The 22,328-nt window shown below is 47.0% G+C and overlaps 1 protein-coding gene across 7 annotated transcripts in view; it reads left to right on the forward strand.

Moving 5' to 3' along the window:
* SPICE1 (spindle and centriole associated protein 1) overlaps positions 1–22,328 on the forward strand; it is a 591,766-nt gene that overhangs the window by 436,138 nt on the left and 133,300 nt on the right. The window contains exon 15 of one of the 7 annotated variants that reach the window (XM_078656682.1): positions 14,569–14,778. The exons of the other annotated variants lie outside the window; for them this stretch is intronic. Within the exon in view, the coding sequence (XP_078512808.1) occupies positions 14,569–14,736 (168 nt within the window). The 3' untranslated portion in view covers positions 14,737–14,778. Of the gene's footprint in view, positions 1–14,568; positions 14,779–22,328 lie in introns of those variants that run through there. 7 annotated transcript variants of the gene reach the window in all.

The raw sequence follows: 22,328 nt of genomic DNA on the forward strand, positions 1-22,328 counted from the left end.
TTTACGTGTTTGTCGGTCCAACAACAGTATAGGATAAGTTCAAGATACAATCAAGTTTCACATATGGTAAAAACGATAAAGAAAAATTCGATCAAATCAGTATTGTATATAACAAACCGACAGTCCAAACCAAGTTCAACAATTAACAAGTCCTTGTCTTTATTGGTTCTTTTTTTTAAAGATTCCCAGCACACGATCTAGCCGACACATGTTTCGTCTGTACTCAGACTTTTTCAAGGCGGTATGGGAATAGTGCAATAGTTGAATGGAATACAGAAATGTCCCGGAAGTACGTCCAAATGCATGTTAAGTTATCCAAAAGTATCCTATGTGGTTCCCGTCTGTCCAAGAATACTCTCTATCACAGATCACTTTTGACAGTGGTGAGTCTTAGGTTTCCAATTAATCTGCTGAACTCTGAAATAATATCGTCCTCTAGAGAGCTCTGGCACCTGTATGTATAAGGCGTAAGACAAGTCGTTGGGTATACACCTTCTCAAACTGGTGTGCAACAATAGGGGGGCAGATCCATGATAAGTCTGTACCCTATAGACGGAGGCTATCCACAGCACCGAATGGCAAGAAAGTAAGCTTGCATGAAGTAAAGGCTTTTGGCAAGAAAGTACGCTCGCAAGAAGTAAAGGCTTTACTTCATGCAAGCCTACTTTCTTGCCATTCGGTTTTGATTCATATGTGAATCTTGATTGTGTCTTGAACTTATCCTATACTGTTGTTGACCGACAAACATGTAAAAAGGGTGTGCTGCAATAGCTTATATTATTATGGATATGCATGTTATTTTATAATGTGCTAAAAGCACTTCTAGGTAGTAGGTGTTGCAAGTTGCCCTAGCACCCCGGTGTAATTCTAGCACCAATATAATTACACGGTCATTACTGCCAGATAAATACATATGGTCCCCATTTGATGTGCTGTTTCTCCCTCAAAGGGAACACTACTACCTACCTTTTTTTGTCTACGAAATTTTCACAAAGGTGTTGGCAGTGGTTGCAGCCCATCTCCGGAAGTCAGGCGTTCCAGTCTTCCAACCTACCTCGACAACCGGCTGCTGAAGGCGGACTCCCCCCAAGTAGTCCTCACCCACCTCCAAATTACTGCGGACCTCCTGAGGTTACTATCAACGTGGTAAAGTTGCATCTGACTCCCTATTACACACTCCCTTTCATTGTAGCTATTCTGGACACAGTGATGTTTCTGGCCTATCCTCCAGAACGATGAGTCCAGGATGTTCAGGTTGGGATACTGATGTTTCAGCTGCTATCCTGTATTTTGATGAGACCGACTCTGAAGCTGCTGTGCCTCATGGCTTCCTGCAGACTGCTGGTAACACATGCCTGCTGGCATATGTGGGTTTGTTGTGGGACCTGAAGTCCCAGTGGGTACAGCATCAGGGAAATCATTCCAACCTGATCCAGATATCGGAAGAAACTGCAAAAGATCTGCAGTGGTAGCTGACGAACTGTGATTGGGTCTGCGGCAGATCCCTCTCCCTTCCATACCAAGAGTTCACAGTGGTGACCGATGCATCACTCCTGGGTAGGAGCAGCTTTCTGGGAGAGGTGGAGAATAGAGGGCTCTGGTCTCTGGCAGAGTCACAGCCCCACATCAATTTGCTGGAGTTGAGAGCAATCCACTTGGCATTGAAGGCATTCCTCCCTTCCATCAAGAGAAGGTTAGTTCAGGTGCTCATGGACAACACCCTCATCATGTAGGGCTGCAACAGACTTGGTGGGATCTGGAGCCTGTCCCAGTAGGCTCTGTGTTCTCTGGACATGCCTGGAATGTCGGGACATTTTCCTGGTTGTAAAACTCCTAGTGGTCTCTCTGAATACCAGTACAGATTAACTCAGCCATCAATGCCTCACTGATCACGAATGCCATCTCCACCTGGAGGTGATGCAAGGCCCCTTCTACGACTGGCTAGAACCTTGGTTATTTTTGTTCACAACTATGAAAATGTACAATGTCAGCACTTCTGGGCGTCGGTGTTTCCAAGGTGGCACTGACTCAGAGCTGCATTTTATATCGAGAAAAAATGTACTATTCGTGCCCTGAGTTCTCAAGAAGAACAGGACCAACTTGGCCCAAATCATTCTTGTGGTTCTGGACTGAGAAATGAGGGAATGGTATCCCAAACTCCTTAGCATGAGCATTGGTCCTCCAATCAGGCTGCCTCCTCAGGAGGATCTCCTGTTACCGCAACCAGGCACGGTCCTGCATCCAAACCTGCACACACTTCGCTTTCATGCTAGGAGATTGAGCAGCAGCAGCTGATGTTCCTTGAGTCCTTGAACTCCCTTCAGAAGTCTTTGGCAGTCAGGTGACCCTCGACTAAGAGTGCTGTTGGGACTTGGTGCATTGCCTAACATGTTGTTCCTTTCTCACCGCCCTTATCTTAGGGTTGTTGTTTGTTTTATTACTAGCCCAGCAAGACTTTGTTTTGGGCACAGTTAAAGGGTATCTTTCAACCATATTAATTTTCTTATGATTGCTGGATCATCCCCCCCATGTTCATCACCAGCTATGACTCGTTTTCTAAAAGGACTTCAGCACATGTTTCATTCAAAACCCTTCATTATGCCCCAATGGAATCTCTATTTGGTTTTAATGTTTTTGATTGTGCTTGCTATTCGAGCCTATGCATAGTTTTTCTCTACGCCTCTTGACCATCAAAACAACCTTCTTAGTGGCCATCACATCAGCCAGGAGGGTTAGCGAGCTTCAGGCGTTCTCTGTGCACTCTCCATACACCAGCCTCTTCCCAGACAAACTGGTTCTTTACTCCTGTGCTCCTTTCCTGCCAAAGATAGTAACGCCTTTCTATGTTGGCTAAGCTATCACACTGCCGACTTTCTTTGCACCACTCTTCCAAATCTGAGGAGAGACTCCAACACCTGGATCCAAATTGATTGCACCAAGGAACCTCGGGTGGACGATTACCTCTTCGTTGGGTTTGACGGAACAAAAAGAGGGAAGGCTGTGAAAAAGCAGACCATCTCCAGGTGGATTGTGCTTGGCAATAATCTCTACTACGTATTGGTCAAGAAGCAACCCATTAAGGGCTTCTGGGCTCAGTCACTTCCGGCGCAACAAGCACTTTGCCCGTTCAGTCTTCCAGGACATTGTGGTCTAAACATGTTTGCAGACCCTCCAATGGGGAGGTGTTGCTTAGGTATTTATTCTAAGGTAATAAATGTGCAGCTGGGAGTCTATCAGATTAACAAGATACTTACCTTCAATAATGCCTTATCTGGAAGAAACTCTATCTAGTCGCAGATTCCCATTGTACCAGTTTCTGTAAATGTTTGCTTTTATGTTTTAGGTCCCTCTAGGTCCTTAGTGCCTGCACACTGGTTTGTCTGCTCTCTGCAAAAAGAACAATTGATGGACAGAATGCAGAACAATGTCATACATTCACCCCAGTACAGTCGGCTCTCTGACATGGCTCCGTGCTTCTGGCTTGGAATTGTTGCAAAAAGAAGCAGATGTCAGTGTGCTGGGGTCGCACACGTGACATCCAGCGCGGTAAGGAGACATCTGCATTTTTAACGTGCTACATTTCCTATGCTGCAGTAGGCGCGCAGCGCTGTTGAATTTTAAAAATTTACCGTTTTTTGTATCTTTGTTAAAATCATTTTCTTAGCCCCTGCTTTTAATATTGTCGCCGCGCCCACAGACTTGCACCATAATTGTGCCCCCCACCGCTTGTAGAGCGGAGTTCTTCGGGCCGGTAGTATTTACTCGAGGAGACTGGCCGCCATATTGGGGGTGCTGTCTTTCCAGCGCGCCACCTGACCCAGCGCTCTAGTGCTCCGTTTGGAGACCAGGGGAGGCTGTATTTAAAGCTCACATCCCTTCGCGCAGCGGAGACGCGCAGCGGTGACGCCTGACTCGCGCCTGAGTCAAGCCAGAGTCCTGCCCGTCTGCGCCCGTCAGCGTCCCGGAGGCTCTCGGGGTGGCGGGTGGGGCTCTGGTACCAGGCATGTGTATATCTGGGCTACCCATGCTGCGATATACGTCTGAGGAGCTTCGCTCTCTCCACAATCTTGATAGCGGCTGCTGCACTGTCTTTCCCGGCCGCCACAGAGGTAAGTCATGCTGCCCTTGCTGTGGTTGGCGCCCCAACCGCGCTTCATTATCATCTCCCAACAGTAACATCATTTGTGCTGGGTACCCCTGCATGCTGTTAAATACCAGATCTGCGTGCAGACATGCACAAGACATTTTTGAGCTTCTCGATACGGAGAAGCCACTCTGTCTCATGCTCACTGAGACGTGGTGGGGAGAATCTTCTAATCCGGACGTGACTATGGCAATTCCGCCTGATTATAATATCTTCAGGAAGGATAGAGCTAAGGGAAGGGGCGGCGGAGTGGCACTGGTGGTGAGGAAAGGCACGGCATGTGCTATCCTGCCAGTGGATGATATCCGCGGCTCCGAGACCCTCGCTTTTTCGATCACTCTGGCTCCTCACCAATCAGTGAAAGGATTATTAGTATACCGACCACCTGGCCCATCTGGAACGTTTTTTGAAGACCTCGATTTGGTTTTGCTGGGACTGGCCCTGAAAGCAGAACACTGTATAGTAGCCGGGGATTTCAACTTCCGGATGGATGATCCGTCGGACCCGGCCGCTACTAAGTTATTAGAGGCCATGGCCCCGCTGGGCCTTATCCCTTACCTTCAGGGGCCCACGCATGATAAGGGGCATACTCTTGACCAGGTCTTCTCGACATCCCCTCTTGAGGTGAAAGAGATTCTCCCGGTGTTATGGTCAGACCATCGGCTTGCTAAATTCTCGATTAGAGGCACAGCTAAATTGTCTATTTCTATGCCACAGCAGCAGGGCCGAGTATCTAGGGCTTACCATCGAGTGACCCCTGCGATGCTGGCCCAGGCCGCCCTGGATCACCCCTGCCCCCTCTCAGGCGACCTGGAGAAGGACTTGGAGTCCTTGCAAGCATGGCTTTTAGATAGGCTAAACGATCTTGCCCCGGTGTTGGCCCCCCGCTTGACATCGAAACGGGTGTCGGCTCCCTGGTTTACCCCAGCACTGTCGGCTATGCGGCGGCAGTGTAAGGTAGCCGAAAGAGCATGGCGGGCACAATACGATGCTGTGGATAGGCTGACCTATAAGACGGTGGTTAAGGCCTATCACCGGGACATTCGCCTTGGAAAAAAAGCCTATCTTGCAGGGAGGATAGAAGCCGCCTCCAACTCCTGTAAGGAGATTTTCACCATAGTGAGAGAATTCATGGCCCCACGGTCCGTTACATCTGAAGTGACGCCCTCTGAATCCTGGGCTTCGGATCTTGCTAATTTTTTTTACTAGCAAGATCAAACTTACACAGGACTCTTTTCCACCGAGAGCACCTGCGGGGCCGATCAACCCTGAGGCTGATATGTTCCCTCTGGCCGCGCTAGGCGCGACGTTGGCTGTGTTTCCACCTATTTCAGCCCCTGCTTCCTTAGCGCTTATGGGCAATCTCAAATCTGGGTCGCCTTTGGACCCGTGCCCGGCCAAATTTTTGGCAAAAATCGCGGAAGTGATTAATCCGCTGGCGAACCCTCTCCTGAATCTTTCGCTGAGCCAGGGAGTGGTTCCGCTGGCCTGGAAGCAGGCAATGGTCATCCCTCTGCTTAAGAAGCCTGGTCTTGATCCGAAGGCCCCAGTCAATTATAGGCCTATTTCTCTGTTGCCGGCTCTCACGAAAATTTTGGAGAAGCACGTTCAGACGGTGCTCTCCAATTTTTTAGAGACACACGAGATTCTGCACGCCACCCAGTCTGGCTTTCGTCCAAATCTCAGCACAGAGACCGCGCTCCTAGAGGTTTCAGAAACCATTAAAGGGGTTCTGGATACTGGGGGCAAAGCCACGCTGGTGATGTTGGACTTGTCGGCGGCTTTCGACACCGTCCCCCATGATGGCCTTCTCGCAAGACTCTGAGATCGGCCTACGGGGGACGGTGCTCAGCTGGTTTTCTTCCTTTCTAGCTGGCCGCCGGCAAACGGTCTGGGCCTCCCCAGATTCCGCCGTGATGCCGCCTTTGGGAGTCTGGGTTCCACAGGGCTCTATATTGAGCCCGACCCTTTTCAACATCTTTATGACCCCTTTGGCGGCGTTGGCGGAGTCATTTGGGGCCCAGATCGTATCCTACGCAGACAACACCCAGCTCCTCTTCTCTTGTAAGAGAGGAGAGGACTTTGATGGGGAGAGTATCCGGGATTGCCTTGGGGCTGTTTTTAAATGGTTCCAACTGAACAGCCTCAAGTGCAATTCCAATAAGTCCGAGGTACTCTTCTTTGGGTGCGATACGGAGTCAGACTGGCAGGCCTGGTGGCCCATTAATATGTTCCCTCCGTCTTGTTCTTCCCAAACTGCTAAGAACTTGGGGGTCAAGATGGACAAGGGGCTAACGCTGAAAGCCCAGATCCTTGGTGTGACGGGTACGTGCTTCGGCCTCCTAAAGATGCTGCGGAGGTTTTTGCCCCTTTTGTCTGAGGAGCATAGGAAGCTGACTGTGCAGGCTTTGATCGGCTCTAGGCTAGATTATTCGAACGTTCTTTACCTGGGCCTACCAGAGTATCTGCTACAGCGGCTCCAAGTCGTGCAGAACGCTGCCGCGAGGGCCATTTTTGGTCTGAACAGACGAGCCAGTGCGTCGGGTTTGTTGCAGACGTTGCACTGGCTTCCCATCCGCAAACGGATTGCCTTTAAGGCATTGACTTTGGCCTATAAGGCTCTCCATGCGGTGGGAGCGAAGTACCTCCAAAAGAGACTTGCCTTTTACCACCCGGCTCGTTCTCTGAGGTCAAAATCTCTATTCCTGGCGGCTGTCCCGCGAGTGAAGAGAGCCCGCCTGGGAGGCCGCTCCTTCGGATTGCTGGCACCACAGATGTGGAACTCATTGCCGCTCACACTCCGGGGAGCCACCAGTCTACTTGCCTCAAGACCTGGCTGTTCACCCAGTAGGCCGTCCAGTTGTTTGCTCTTTCTGTGTTCTTTTCTTCTCCTTTTTGTTACTGTGTTATGTTATTGTGCTGTAGTTCTCCTTACTTAAAGCGCCGGGACACTCTTTTTGAGTAGCCGTGCGCTATATAAAAATAAATATAACATAACATGACACCAGTGACTCACAGTCTATTTACACAATATACCGGTGGGCAGATGTACTATACAAGTTTCCTGATCCAGTCTGATGCCTGGGGAATATTCTAAGATAAATAAAATGCTGCTAGATAGGGTCTGTACCAGATAAGGCTTTACCGAAGCTAAGTAACTTGTTCATTAAAAAGCACCACACATGCAATTGCCAGGCAGACCAAAACTGCAGGATGAAGGGGAAGGTTCATCATTCCAGCATACAATTGCTGAAATTGGCTGCCTGGTTTCTGAGGTCCCACAGCATGACACCTATATTTACCTCCGGAATGTGTGAACATACTTCACAAAGCAAAACAGACTTCCACAGGAGTATCATCCACTTTCAAATAGAAACAATTTGTCATCTGGTATCTGCAGAACAAACTCAATCCCATTTGAAGTAAAGAAAATGTTATTATACCTTACCTTTTGCATCTGGCGAAATCATAATGAAATAATCATCAACTAAGGATAATTAGCAGTCGTCCCTGCAACCTACCCTCCAAAATGACAGCCTTCTCCATCGAAACTTAACCTGATATTATCTATACTAATTTCTTCTACTGTTGATCTGATCCTTAAGGCAGTATTGCCACACCTTTTCTGGAAGGTCACTTCGCTAGTTGCAGTCACTTCTGCTAGAAGGCTTGGGGAACTGTCAGCTGTATCTGCTGTTAAACCATATACTGTGTTTCATCAAAATAGGATAGTTTTAAGAACACACCCTCAATTTCTTCACAAAGTGGCCTCTGATTTTCATACGCATACATCTGTCGCCCTACTAGTGTTTTTAACAGTCCTTTTTTAGAATGTTTCATGTATTAGATGTACCAGTACTGCAAGTTTTATTTTGAACAAAACAGTCACAAATCATCTTATTCATTTGTTAGTTATGGACCTCTCCAGAGGGAGCTGGTATCTCCTAATTAGACCACTGGCACCAAAGCAGACTATGTCTTGTTAAGATTTAAGGATATCAAGGCAACGGCAAGATCTTTGGACCTTAATTTCCAGCCCAGGAAATGCAGTCAGTTTCAGAGGTTCCCTGGGTTTGGTAGGAACTTCTCCTTTCGAGGAAGGCAGCCATACCAACAGCAGCATCAACCGACGAATCCCCTCTATAGAAATTATAGGGGCAGGAGTAGACCAGGAGGAGCTGCCCAACAGCCATCTTTCTCCACTTCCTTCTTTGCCAGCCTCATAGGAAAGCAGCCCTAGTTTTCCCATCTTGGAGCATGCTTTTCTAATGGGAGAACGGATGTCCCAATTTCTAACACAGTGAAGATCCATAACATAGGATCAGTGGGTGTTAAGTATTGTAGAAAAGGGGTACACCCTACCCTTCCATGACTTTCCCCCACCCTTTCCTCCCCAACAAGGTTTTTGTTCAGAAGACCATCTTCTGCTCCTTCAATCCCTACTTCAATAGGGTAATGTGAAGTTGGTTACAGAGCAGGAAAGGAGTCAGGGGTGCTATTCCCAGTTTGCGGTTGATCCTAGACCGCAGGATTTTGAACTGGTTCCTCAAGCAGGAAAAGTTCAAAATGCTGATCGGAGCACAGGTGCTTGTTGCACTGGAGAAAGAAGACTGGATGTCCTCGATCGATTTGCGGGATGTGTATTTTCCCATTCCCATGCTACAGTCGCTCAGGAAGTATCTCTGCTTCAGGGTGGGGTCTCAACATTATCGTATGGTCCTCCTGTTTGGTCTTACTTCCGTGCCTTCTGTCTTCATGAAGGTGATGGTGGTGGACGCAGCACTTCTCAGAAGGTGGGCAGTACCAGTATTCGCTTACCTGGACGATTGACTGATCAAAGTCAAGTCTCTGGAGTTGGTGTTGCTTCACTTGCAGTTGACAACTCAGCTGTTGTTTAAGGAGTCGATCAAGATCTCCAGAGACACTGCAGAGGATCTTCAGTGGTTTAGTGTGTCCGGCAATCTATATCGAAGGAAGCCATTTCGCCCTCCACCTCAAGTGGCCGTAGTGATAACGGATGCCTCCATTCTAGGTTGGGAAGCTCATCTGGGGGTCTGGAGATCAAAGGATTTTGGTCTCCAAAAGAATAATTGTTTCATTGCAGGCGATAAGTCTGGCTCTCAAGACCCTTCTCACATTCATTTGTGGTTAGTCCATGCAGGTCTTGACAAAGAATACTACTGCAATGGGGTACATAAACAAACAGGGAGGAGTTAGATTTGTATCTTCTCTGCAGAGAACCTCTAGGACTCTAGTCCTGGGCTCAAGATAATCAGATTTGTATCATAGCAAATCACTTGGCTGGAGTTCTAAACATTTGTGTGTGGACAGTCCCAGTCGGCATTTTTCAGCTGATCACATGTGGTATCTCCATCCGGAAGTGTTTTTCTGTCTATGGGGGACACCTCAGATAGACTTTTTGCCACTCACGAGGACACACACTACCTATCATTCTGCAGTCGTCAGTATCCGATACAGGGAGCATTGGAGGATGTTTTTCAATTGGACTGGGGCTCACAGCTGTCTTATGTGTTTCCCCCCATACTCTTGGTTCTTTGGGTTCTCAAGAAGATTCGCCAAAACTGGGACCAAGTCATATTAAAAGGCCGGATTGGGCGTGAGGGATTGGGTACACAGACCTCCTTCATCTTTCATTGCGCCCTCTGCTCACTCTCCCTCACAGGGCAGACCTCCTCTTGCAGGGGCAGGTTCTACACCCACACCTTTTTCTCTCTCCCTTGATGTGGTGGATGCTATTTTATCGCCTAGAAGACACTCCACCAAGTCGGTCTATGCTGGAAATTGGGATATGTTTGTAAAGTAGTGTGAGGAGATATCTATATACCCCTTAAAGACCCATTTGTGCGATACTTTAAGGTTTGCCCTTTCCTTGGCGCAGCAAGACTATGCAGATGCAACAGCTAAGAGCTATTTGTCTGCCCTTTCGGCATTTCTTTGTTTACCGGATTAACCTTCTCCGTTTAAGTCCCCTATTGTGTTGAGGTTTATTAAGGTACTTACTAACAAATACCTTCCCACTCAAACAATCAATATATTCTTTACCCAATTTCAAAAATAAAACCACAAACGCAGTATAAAACAGAGCACAAGATCAGCATCAACATAGGTTAAAAATTACCCTAACCATAAAACACCAGAAAGATAACGTGAAATCTAAAAACACACTGTGGGTGTGTTTAAAAACTGTAAATACAATAGTGCAGGTTTAACTTGGGTAAAATTCATATGCTTTAAGAGTGGACAGATAAATTTAAATCGCAAATGGTTACATTTCACACAAATCATGACAATATGTAAAGTGTCATTGGCTGAAACATTATCTCAATCACATAATGGCGTCATCGGGTCCATAAAACAGCCGTGATTGAAAGGCACTAGTCGCGAAAATTAATTTAGCCTAAAACATGTCAATAGATGCCGCTGATGGTGGGACAAATTCCAGGTCCGATAGGGTTCCAGGCCACTCACCGTTTTCACTAGTATCGCATGTCGCACAGAATGTTTGGGTTGTGCTATGTCCTCGCAATCAGCTGCCATATTGTCTCTAAACACTTCAGTGACCCATCTGAAGTTAGATTCATCCATGTTCAAACAGTCTTGTATGATTAATCTGTTAAGACCAAGATCCTCCTTTGTCCATTTTAAGACCCAAAGTACAGAGTCGAAGCTGGTCGGTGATATAACCCAATCCCAAATCTTCATGCACAATTTCATGGGAATTAGGACGCTTTGTGAGGCTCCTAATAGCCCCCTTAAAATAGTATTTTCCGCTATTTGAATTGGCCATAACTCCAAATTCCACACCCATAGCTGGCTATTGGGATGCACTTAGCCTTGTAAATTTCCAAGGCTGATTTTATGTGGGTGCGCCCAAGCCTATGTGAGAAATCACCTATGCTAAACATAGCTCTATTAAAAGTCATCACTTTATGGGTTGAGTGAATGCTAATTAAGGCCAGAATCTAACTGAACCCCTAGATAACGAAACTCATCCACCTCACTAATATGGTGACCATCTACTATACATTTCATTGTCTTCCTTTTAGGTGGGCCAAACTTAATTACGTGTGATTTCAAAAAAGTTAGTGAAGAGGTCATGGCTGTTTATAAAATCGATAAAAAGATTAAGAAGCCTTTCTAGACCCTTGGCGGTATGAGCAATTAAAACAGTATCATCTGCATAAAGCAGAGCCGGAATTGAACGGCCACCTACTTTGGGGACCCTCCCAATCCGTTTATTATGCGTTTATTATGCGTTTATTATGCGTTAATGGAATCTTAATTTGGTTCTTACGTATCTTGTGTTCGTATCTTATGTGTTCTCCATTCAAACCTTTACATAGATGTTCTTTAAGACTACTTACTTTTAAGACAAAGTTTCTAGTAGCTAAAACATCTGCCAGATGAGTTAGTGAGTTGCGGTCCCTTAGTGTTAAGCCCCCTTTCATGACTTTCTATATGTATAAGTTGGTTTGGACAATCAGGGATGCTTTCCTGACAAAGTTGGTTACAGCATTCCACTTAGGCCAGTCCAACACACTTCCTACTTTTTATCCTCCGCTACTTCCATCTAAAGAAGAGGTAATGCTTTATCGATTGGACCCCAAAAGGGCTGTTTGCTTTTATGTGGACAGAACTCGTGATTACCGGCTGGATGATCAGTTGTTTGTTGGCATGTGGGAGAGATGACAGGAAAAGCAGTGCATAAAAGGCATTATCATGATGGATCATCCTGTGCATTAGGATCTACTATGCCAAGGCTCACAAAGAACCTCCAGAAGGTATTAAAGCTAAGTCTGCTACTTCTTCTTTAGCTAGAGGTGTCCCTGTAGTTGACATCTGTAAAGCGGCAACTTGGGTGTCGCGCCACCTTTTGTGTAACAATATTGCTTAGACTTCAAAGTGAGGAGGGTCAGTCACTTTGCTTGTTCTGTTTTGCAAGATGTTTTGGTATAGGCAGACCGGGACCCACCTCAGAGTGTGGGACTGCTTTGGGATTCTTTTCAAAAGGTGAGGAATACAACAGGTAGATGTGTATATCAGAAGAACAAGTTACTTACCTTCAGTAAAGTTTTTTCTGGTGGATACGGAATCTACCTGTGAATTCCTCACAGACCCACCCGCTTCTCCATTGCTTGTCTGCATGTATGTATTGCACATTTGATATATATATAGATATATATATAGATATATATATGTATCTATCTATCTTTGATGTAAGCTTTAGAATATGTTATTGCATTTGTGATGCTGGTTTCACCCATTTGCCTCAAAGGCACAAAATAAATGGGTGGAAACTAACAGCACGCCGACGAGAGTCTCTTATAACTCCAATGGCGCCACGCGGAGTCACGTGCAGACACATGGGCATTGTTACGTCCTCGTCTACGTTAGAGAGCTGTCAAGAAATGTTTCAGTGGAATTCTGGCGCATTGGGTTATTTAAAAGGTGAAGAATCATTTGGTGTCTACTGTATCCACCAGAAAAAGCATCACCGAAGTAAGTAACTTGTTCTTCTGAAGCTGGAAGGAAAGGATGATACAAGGCCACCATAGATGATCTAAAATTGGTTAAGAGTCTTAGTATGGTATGTTGAGTGGGTGGCATGTTAGTGTCAATGATCCCTGTGGGTAGCAACTGTGTAGATGTGGAAACTGTGTCTAGTTGAAGCCATGCTCTATCACAACCTGGACACTCAACAGATACAATGGGAATGCATCCTACTTACGTCTCTGATAGATATATTGGCAACACTTGTTTTTTTAAATTTTTTATATTGCTTTATAACATGTTAATTAAAGGATGGGGTTAGTTTATATGCTATAGTTTGCTCTGTCAAATTACTACCAGACACTGTTATCCAAAGTACTGCTTCACATTATAGCAGTCATGGCAGCGCTAGCTCAGCAGCTGTGCGGAAATCATGCTGCCCTCTAGGAACACAGAGCTCTGCAGTTCACTTCCGTCCAATGCCTAATTTCACTGGAAGCCTCACCAGTCATTGCAGAGAGCTGGACACTTCCTACCTGAACCAGATTTCAGATGGTCTGCTGAGATCCCGAAGGGTTTTAGTGGACATCAAAATGTCCTTGCATATCCTTCTTATTTTCCTTACTCAAGACAGGCAAAGATATGAGGCTGTAGGTCCAGCTCTTCTGTATCCATGGATTACACATTCAAGTTCTGTGCTCCTAATGCACTGAATCGAATGGCCCCTACATCTCATCCGACAGTCGCTAACCACATTCAGAGTTATCATGTGGCCTCATTCAGTCTTTTGTTTAACCACCAGCACTTTGCATTATGTCACTTGTGGTTTTGTTTTCCTAGAAGACTTTTCATGGAAGTTCCGGCCTCCCACATGCTGCAGTCTGAACAGGCAGTAATGAGTTATTGTCGCGTGCACATGACATGCACCTGGCAGCAAGACTGACAATGGTTGCCTTTCAGAAGCGAGGTGCTAGACCAAGGGTCTCATTCTCTTCTGTAGTGTGAGCCCCTTTCGATCAATGTAAATCATCCTGAGCTACTTACAAACATAACCACTGTTACAGTAGGTACCACATCAGATTATTATTAGATGCATGGTTAGGTCTCAGCGCCAGGATACCCTTTGGGTGACAGATGCGCTCAATAAGCAATAAAATACATACATACATTTGCATTAGCTTGCATACTTTGACTCCAGCTCAATCAGTCCCACACTTGAGCTACTCTCCTCTTTCTTTTGAGGCCAGAAGCAACAAATACACATTGTGACTAACCGTGCCAGAGCCCCCTGCAGCAGGTGGCGTTGCTGTTTAGTGATTTATTTTATGTTGCAGGCTTCATGCTGTCAGTCTTGTGTGTATGCTGTCAGTCTTGTGTGTTTGAGCATTGAACCTTTCTATTGGTTAGGCTGACTCCTACCTTAAGGGCCTTCTACTCTGAGGAGCTCCTTCCTATGTCCAGATTATCTGAATCATATACTGGGCTAGAGTCCATGTTTAGGAGCTACTTTCTGGCAGTGATAATTAGTTGGTGGTTTTAGATTTTTCAACTTTTCCTGTAAGAATACATTTGGTTTCAAAGTTTCTATTGAAAGAAGCTCTACTGGAAATATTACGTGTCAGTGTTACATAAACAAGTGATGTCAGTATTATTCTTTCAGTATGTTATCGCTCAACATACCTGCTTACCTTGTTTCTGACAGGTGTGACTGATATTGCCAGTACTAACATTCTACAGCGTGTTTCAAGTCATGAGAAAATTACAAAAATGCTTATGTGTTCATGAATCCTTCTAGTACTGTTAAGGCAGTGCAGAGACCAGTGTTTGTAGGGTTAGAACTAGTAGAGCCTGTTATGGTTCTGTTGTGAGGGATAAGTAATCATAAATTTCCAAACCATTGTATCCCATTGCAGTTTTACCGGACCCTGTGCACCTCTCAAATTCAGATCAGTGATTTATTGGGAAGTAAGAGAGTCAGCCAAGAAGAACCCATCAAGTGTAGCTCTAGGAGGAGTAAAGGGACCCGAGAGCACAAGAAGAGAGCTCGGTGTGACGTCAGCTGCATTCTACTGGCTTTGTGAAAAGATTCACTCAGTGTGTGATTAAAAATCTTTTTAAAATTACATGACTATTCTCTGCATTCATGCTTTTAGTAATCTCTTGGTTCCATGCGACTTATGCTTTATTCTTTCCAAGTATATTTCAGTAATTTAAAGGGGTGGAGGTCAGCGCTGGGGTGCAATGGTGGTATGCACGCCAAACGTCCTCCTGGCAAAATATGTAGAGCTTGAAGAGGGCAGTTGTTGAGGAACCTCAGAGGTAGGGAATCTCAGAAAACCTGGGGATTCAGAGTTTTGCATGACTGTTATCGAACAAGGTGATTGCACATGCAGACCAGGACACTAGAGTGTTTTGCTACCTTCTACGTTGTTGTACCCTCAGGCCTGTGTGCCTGGTCAGTAGCGCCTATCCAAAATCTGCTGCATTATCCAGATGCCCACATGGGAGATAACCCACTGCCCATCATGTACCCGAGAACTCTGGACCAATTAGATATGCAGGACAACCCCATCACCCATAAGAAAAGTTATACGACCGCAAGATCAAAATTGTTAATATCAGCCTGCAATCATTTTGCATTCATTAAATCAAGTTACCACTACGTTGTGAGGTAATTGTATATCTACTATTTTTTAACTACATGCATGCCTTCCATGGGAGGTAAATATAAGTGCATCACAGTGTAGTGGTAGGTTTCTGTAATGGTAGGTAGATGCAACATTATTGTTGCACAATGTAGGTTCCCCACTCCACTGGGACTGATAGGTATAATAATACAATGGGTAATTCAAGCCCTTGATATTGTGTCTCCTTCATTAGTGACTCAAGTAATCCTGAAATGAGTTCATGACAAATAAAATGAAACTCTTGCTTTCAGAAATCGACTTCAGAACTGCTGTTCAAGCCCCTGCCGCATCTGGATGGCGGTAATTCCATGGCCTTCAAACTTGCACTTCCTAAGGGCATCCTACATGCTGCAGCACATTTCATCCTGACTCAGTTGGTCCCCTTTGTTGGCCCACCCCACCTTCAAAACCAGCTGCACCATTTGTAAAACCACCACAACCAGCACACATGCTGGTCTTGCAGACAAGCTCACAATCTCTGGTGTTTGGCACACCCGCAGCTAGGACACCATCAGACTGCAGACTAAGAAGTGTAAACAAGGAATATCAAGGCAGCATGCCTTTTCCATTTATGCATGTAGGATGTGGAATAATCTTCCTATATCCATCAGGACCACCCAGGCAGAAAGAGTTGAATATGCACCCCGTTAAGTACAATACAATAACAAGCCACAAGCCATCAACATTTCCTGTCACTCATTGACTTTGTGCTTGTCTTTGGTCCATTACAGTGCTCTGCGGCTTTTTGACTAGATTTGCATCATAGAAATACCACATACTTACTACATGTCATTTACTGCTGAATGAGTCAGAAGGTCAGTGTTTTGAAATGACTTATCGAGGAGTACCTATTGTATTATTAGGGCTACTAGTGTTAAGCGGTCCACTCTAGATTCTAGGTGGACATTACTAGAGAAGGTAGAAGGAGCATCGGAGAAGTTATCAAGTCGTTAATTTCCAATTTATGACATATACAGCTTATCATGGCTTTAACAGAAGACCCAAACCAAAGAAGTAAATGCACAAAAGGCACTTTGTGGCAATGGTATTGAAGACTGAGTGGAGGTTTAGCTCGACCTATACTAGACCTGACTAGAACTAATGAAGAATAGGCACTTCTCATGCTGTCCTGCAGCCAACGTGATTTTTTAGGCCATTATTCATACAAAGAGGAAATGCTCAGTTGATGAGCGCTCTGCAGGAGCCCTCTTCTTTGAGAAGTTATTTAGGTATCAGTTGTTTGATAAACATATTTAGTGTTTTTTTAAGTAACTGCTTTATGATTTTTGCCCTGTTGCATTGATGTTCACCGGCAGTTGCGGCCGGCATGGCTCAATGGTTAGGGGATGGGGGCGGGGCCGTGCGGGGGGGCGTAGGGTCGCGAAGGGAGGGGTGAGTCGCGCAGTGAGTTCAATAATATATTTATTTTAAATTTAAACCTACCTTTCTGCCAGCTTGGGTCACACGTCTTCGCTGCTCCTGCTCTCCTGCCTGCAGCAGGAAGCAGGATACCTCCCTGCTCTCCACAAAGCCAATTACAACTCTCCAGTGGTGCAATGTGATTGGTCGGGAAGCCCCCCAGCCAGGGGCTGTAGGGGATTGCGTGTTCTCCATGTAGGCTGCAATGCAGCCTGCATGGGGAAGTGCAGGGTGAGCATGACTGGTTCGGACAGCCCGAGAGGGCCGAACAAACAAGTCATACGTACTCAGGAGTGGGCAAACCTCTCCTGCCTTACCCGGGTAGCTCCGCCCACCCACCCACCTGCAATGCGGAGAGAAACATAAAATGGTAATAACCAAAACTTATTACCATTTTATGTTTTTGCTATCTCGCAGTGCGAGAAAGCAGTGGGGTGACGCTCCTCCGCCCTAGTGGGGGAGCCTGTTCACCTGTGCTCACTAGAGCCTTTTCTGATGGATACATCTGCCATTGGATTCCTCACCTTGTGAATATCCCCTGCGCCAGAATCATTCGGAAACTTTTGTAGCTCTCCACGCCGACGGTACGAGGACGACATCACAGAGACATGGCACCGCTCGCGACCTCGCTGACGTCACTGGAGCCATAAGAGAGCCTCGTCGGCATGATGACGTCAGTTCCCTTTTTTCCGCGCCGTTACCGCTAACATTTTGTTGGAACTCTCTGTGGTTGTATTGCTACTTTGTGTTTTCTAGCTTGTATCCTGTTCTCTTTTGTTTCTCTTTTTGAAGATGTTGTCGAGAAAGTCAGGATTCAAGCCATGCATGGAGTGCGGTGGACACATGTCCATAACAGATCTTCAAGACGATTGTGTATGGTTTGTCATCGGACCATGACGTTGAGGATTGCGCTTGCTGCAGGAAAATGAACCCGAAGGCTGTGAAAGAAAGGGAAGCCAAGCTGTTCATGGCAAAGATGCGTAAGGAAAAGAGGGGCCGGAGGAGGTCGAGATCCAGGTCGAGGTCGGGCTCGAAGTGGACGTCGGGTCATGCTTCAAAACCCAAGAAGCACAAGGAGAAGAAGAGGCATGGCTCTCGATGCCGTTCGGATAAGGAAGAGGCTCAGAAGTCGACCTCGAAAGTCCATCAACATCGTGACAACTATGTATCTCCTTCTCCAGATAGAGCGAGTTCTCCTGTGGCTTCACCGGTACAGTCGCCTGCGCCGATTCCCTCTCCATCTCTGGAAAATTCTCTAGCTCCAGTCGAAGAGGTACCAGTACCTGAAGGGCCGTCGACTCCAGCAGATCCACCGTCGGCGCCGGCAAGCCAGAGTCCGGTGATACCTTTTCCTGAGCGTATTTCAGGCGAGTACCCTCCTTTTCCTGGTCCAGGGCAAGACCCATCGCATTCTCTTAATGCTATGTATGGTGTCTATGCGAGGGCAATGTACCCCTCTGGTGCACCTTTGGGTCCCATGGGTCCTATGGCGTTCAATTTGGGGGTTCCTCAAGCCTATGCTCAGGCTCCCTTTATGCCTTTTCTTCCTGCGGCTCCGTCTTGGCATTTCCCGGCACCGAGGACGTCGATGCCGATACCTCCATCTTGGGCACCGTCAGCTCGACCTCATTCGACTTCGATTGTGCCCCTGGATCCGGGTTCGACGCCGGTTCCGAATCCATCGGAGCCGTGTACGACTCAGTCGGCGCCGGCCCAGAGGATAAAGTCCAGGCGGGATGCACAAAGATTGTTGGAGGAACAGTAATATAGGGAGGTTAAGATGAAGGAAGGTGAGCGTCAGGAGTCGGAGGACTTTTTTGAAGACTTAAGAGTGGCAAGAGGACTGTACATGTCACCAGAATGGGAACTCTCTCCTCCTTCGAAGGTTCCCTCTAAGGATGTGGCGCCCTACCACACTGTGATAAGAAAGGCTGCTAATCTTTTAGGTCTACAACTCCAGACAGCAGAATTTAAATCCAACATTCTAACAGAGGTTCTCCATTCTCCTTCTGCTATAATAGAACCTTTTCTACCATTCAATGACGCCATCATTGAACCGGTTATGGAGGTTTGGCAAAAGCCCTTTTCGGCTCCGGTAGTCTCAAGATCTGTTGCCAGGAGATACAGGGCGTCTTCAGGTGATCCGGAGTTTCTAACTTCACATCCTTCACCTGAGAGCTAGTTGTCCAAGCTGCCTGTTCAAAGAAATCGGCTGGTGCTTTTCCACAAGTTCAGGGTGACAGAGAGTCAAAGAGACTGGATCAGGCTGCTAAAAAGGTGTTTTCTTCAGCGTCTATGGCCCTAAAGTCCACTAATTCTACTTGTCTTTTGGGCAGGTACATTCATGCCTTAATGGATTCTGCTAAACTGCTGGCCCCAAAGTTATCGGAGGAGGACAGGAAGAATTTTGATGAGGTTTTGTCTGACACGCAGGCTTTTGCACGACAGGTGATCCAGAGTGGTCTTGATACTGCGGACTCTGTGGCCAGGATAATAGGGTCTTCAGTTGCATCTAGAAGGAGTGCCTGGCTTAAGTCGTCTGAGTTCTCTCAGGATGTCCAAGCGACTCTTTTGGACCTCCCTTTTGATGGCTCTGGACTTTTTGGAAAGAGTGCAGATGCAGCTTTAGACAGATTTAAGGATAGCAAGGCTACAGCCAAGTCCATAGGTCTGCAGACACAGCCTAGGGGTTCCTCTTATAGAAAGTACAGAGGCTTTGGGAGGTCGTCCTTTCGGACCTACAAACAGCCTCAGCAGCGGCAGCAGCAGAACATCCTATATAAGTCATATAGGGGCAGGAACAGAGGTCGCCCACGAGGTTGTCAGCCCTCATCCTCCTCTTCCTCTACCTCTCCCCCTCTTACTACAGTAAAGCAGCCCTAGATCCACCAATCTGGATCCTGTTGGTCCTGTAGGGGGTCGGCTTACTCATTTTTTACAATATTGACAATCGGTCACTACAGACCTTTGGGTTCTCAATCTTGTGGAGAATGGGTATGCCCTTCCCTTTTGGGAATTCCCTCCAAATTACCCTCCTTGCCAAGGGGCTTGCTCGGAGGACCACCTTCTTTTTCTACAGGAGGAAGTCTTAGCTTTACTAAGAAAAGGTGCGATAGAGGTGGTGCAAGAGCAGTAAAGGGGTCAGGGATGCTACTCCCGGTATTTCCTGATATCCAAGAAGGATAGCAGGTTACGTCCAATCCTGGATCTCAGGATCTTGCATCTTTTTCTGAAGCAAGAAAAGTTCAAGATACTCACCCTAGTGCAGGTTCTTCAGGCGCTGCAGCAAGCGGACTGGACGGTGTTGATCGACTTGCAGGACGCGTATTTTAATATACCGATCCTGAAGTCGCACAGGATGTATCTCCGTTTCACGGTGGGGTCGCAACATTATCAGTTTACGGTTTTCCCGTTTGGACTTACTACTGCACCTCGAGTCTTCACCAAGGTGAAGGCAGTGGTGGCAGCCCATCTCAGAAGATTGGGGATTCAAGTTTTCCTCTATCTGGACGACTGGCTGATCAAAGCAGAGTCACCAGAGAAGGTGCTTCATCATCTGCAAGGGACAACTCAGCTGTTGTACAAATGGGGTTTTTCGATAAACGTGCCCAAGTCTCACCTGGTGCCCTCTCAGCACAACCTGTTCATAGGGGCGATACTGGACACTACTGTTTGTCGAGCATTCCCTCCTCTTCAAAGGATTCTCGACATTCAGGAAATGATTCCTTTGTTTTACAATGGAGCGGTTGTTCCAGTCCTGAAGGTCCTCCGCCTGCTCGGTCTGTTTGCTTCCTGCATTCTGTTGGTCAAGAATGCACGCTGGCACATGAGGGCGCTTCAGTGGTGCCGCCACAGGCAGTGGCATCAACACAACGGAGAACTCAGGGAGTCGATCAGGATCTCCAGAGAAGCTGCTGCAGATCTGTCTTGGTGGAGCGTGGAGGGCAATCTGTCTCAAGGAAAGCCCTTCCATCTTCCTCCATCGGGGCCTCAGTGATAACGGATGCATCCACTTTAGGGTGTGGTGCTCATCTGTGGGATCTGGAGATCAAGGGTCTCTGGTCTCCGGAGAAAAGGTTGCTTCACATCAACCAGGCGATACGTTTGGTGCTCAAGGCCTTCCTCCCCTCCCTTTGCGGGCAGTCGGTTCAAGTCCTAACGGACAACACTAACGCGATGTGGTATGTCAACAAGCAGGGAGGAGTGGGGTCGCATTGTCTCTGCAGAGAGGCTCTGCGTCTCTGGTCCTGGGTTCAGGACCATCAGATTTGTCTGATGGCAAATCACCTGGCCGGGGTTCTGAACGTGCGTGCACACAGTCTCAGTCGGCAGTTCTCTGCTGACCATGAGTGGAGGCTTCAGCCGGAGGTGGTTCGTCGCGTCTTTCGGACGTGGGAAACTCCTCGGGTGGACCTGTTTGGCACTCACAAGAACGCACACTGCCCGTCATTCTGCAGTCTCCAGTATCTGATGCAGGGAGCTTTGGGGGACGCGTTTCAGTTGAGTTGAGGCTCGCAACTCCTTTACGCGTTTCCTCCCATACCCTTGATTGATCGGGTTCTGAGGAAGATTCGCCAAGACCGGGCCCAAGTCATATTGATCGCCCCGGATTGGCCAAGAAGGGTGTGGTATACGGATCTTCTCCACCTCTCCTCGTGCCCTCCACTCCGTCTCCCTCTCAGGGCAGACCTCTCGCAGTCGCAGGTGCAGGTTCTACACCCCCACCTCCAGAGCTTACACCTTCATGCCTGGAGATTGAACGGGGCAACCTGAATTCTTTCTCTCTCCCGTCTGATGTGGTGGACGTTATTTTGTCCGCCAGGCGTCTCTCCACCAAGTCTATCTATTCCTACAGGTGGTCCAAATGTGTCCATTGGTGTGGGGAGAAGTCTATTGACCCTTTAAGGGCTCATTTATCCAACATTCTTCAGTTTGCTCTATCTCTGGCCCAGCAGGGTTTTGCTGTGGCTACTGTGAAGGGCTATTTATCGGCTTTTTCGGCGTTCCTTTGCTTGCCGGTTCAGTCGTCTTTGTTTGTCACCTATTGTGTTACGTTTCATTAAGGGCCTTACAAACAAATTTCCGCCCACTCGTTTTATTGTGCCTCAATGGGACTTAAATCTTGTCTTAACCTACTTGATGGGTTCTCCTTTTGAGCCCTTGCACAAGTGTCCCTTGAGATTGTTGTCTTTCAAGACTGTTTTTCTTGTTGCCATTACCTCGGCAAGGAGGGTAAGTGAGCTTCAAGCTCTGAGTTTGAAACCCCCATTCTTGACCATTCATGCGGAAAGAATGGTACTCAGGACCAGGACTGCTTTTCTGCCTAAGGTGGTAACTCCCTTCCATCTGGGGCTGTCCATTACCCTTCCTACCTTCTATCCTCCCCCTCACCCTTCCAAGGAGGAGGAGCTAAAGACTATCGTGTGGATGGGCAGCTCTTTTTTGGTTTTGCTGGCTGCAGGAAAGGAAGAGCGGTGCACAAGCGCACACTTTCCAGATGGATTATCTTGTTCATCAAGATCTGTTACTCCTTGGCTGGTTAGGAACCTCCAGAGGGTATAAGAGCT

The sequence above is a fragment of the Lissotriton helveticus genome, chromosome 8, assembly GCF_964261635.1.
Source record: "Lissotriton helveticus chromosome 8, aLisHel1.1, whole genome shotgun sequence".
NCBI classification, from domain to species: Eukaryota; Metazoa; Chordata; class Amphibia; order Caudata; family Salamandridae; genus Lissotriton; species Lissotriton helveticus.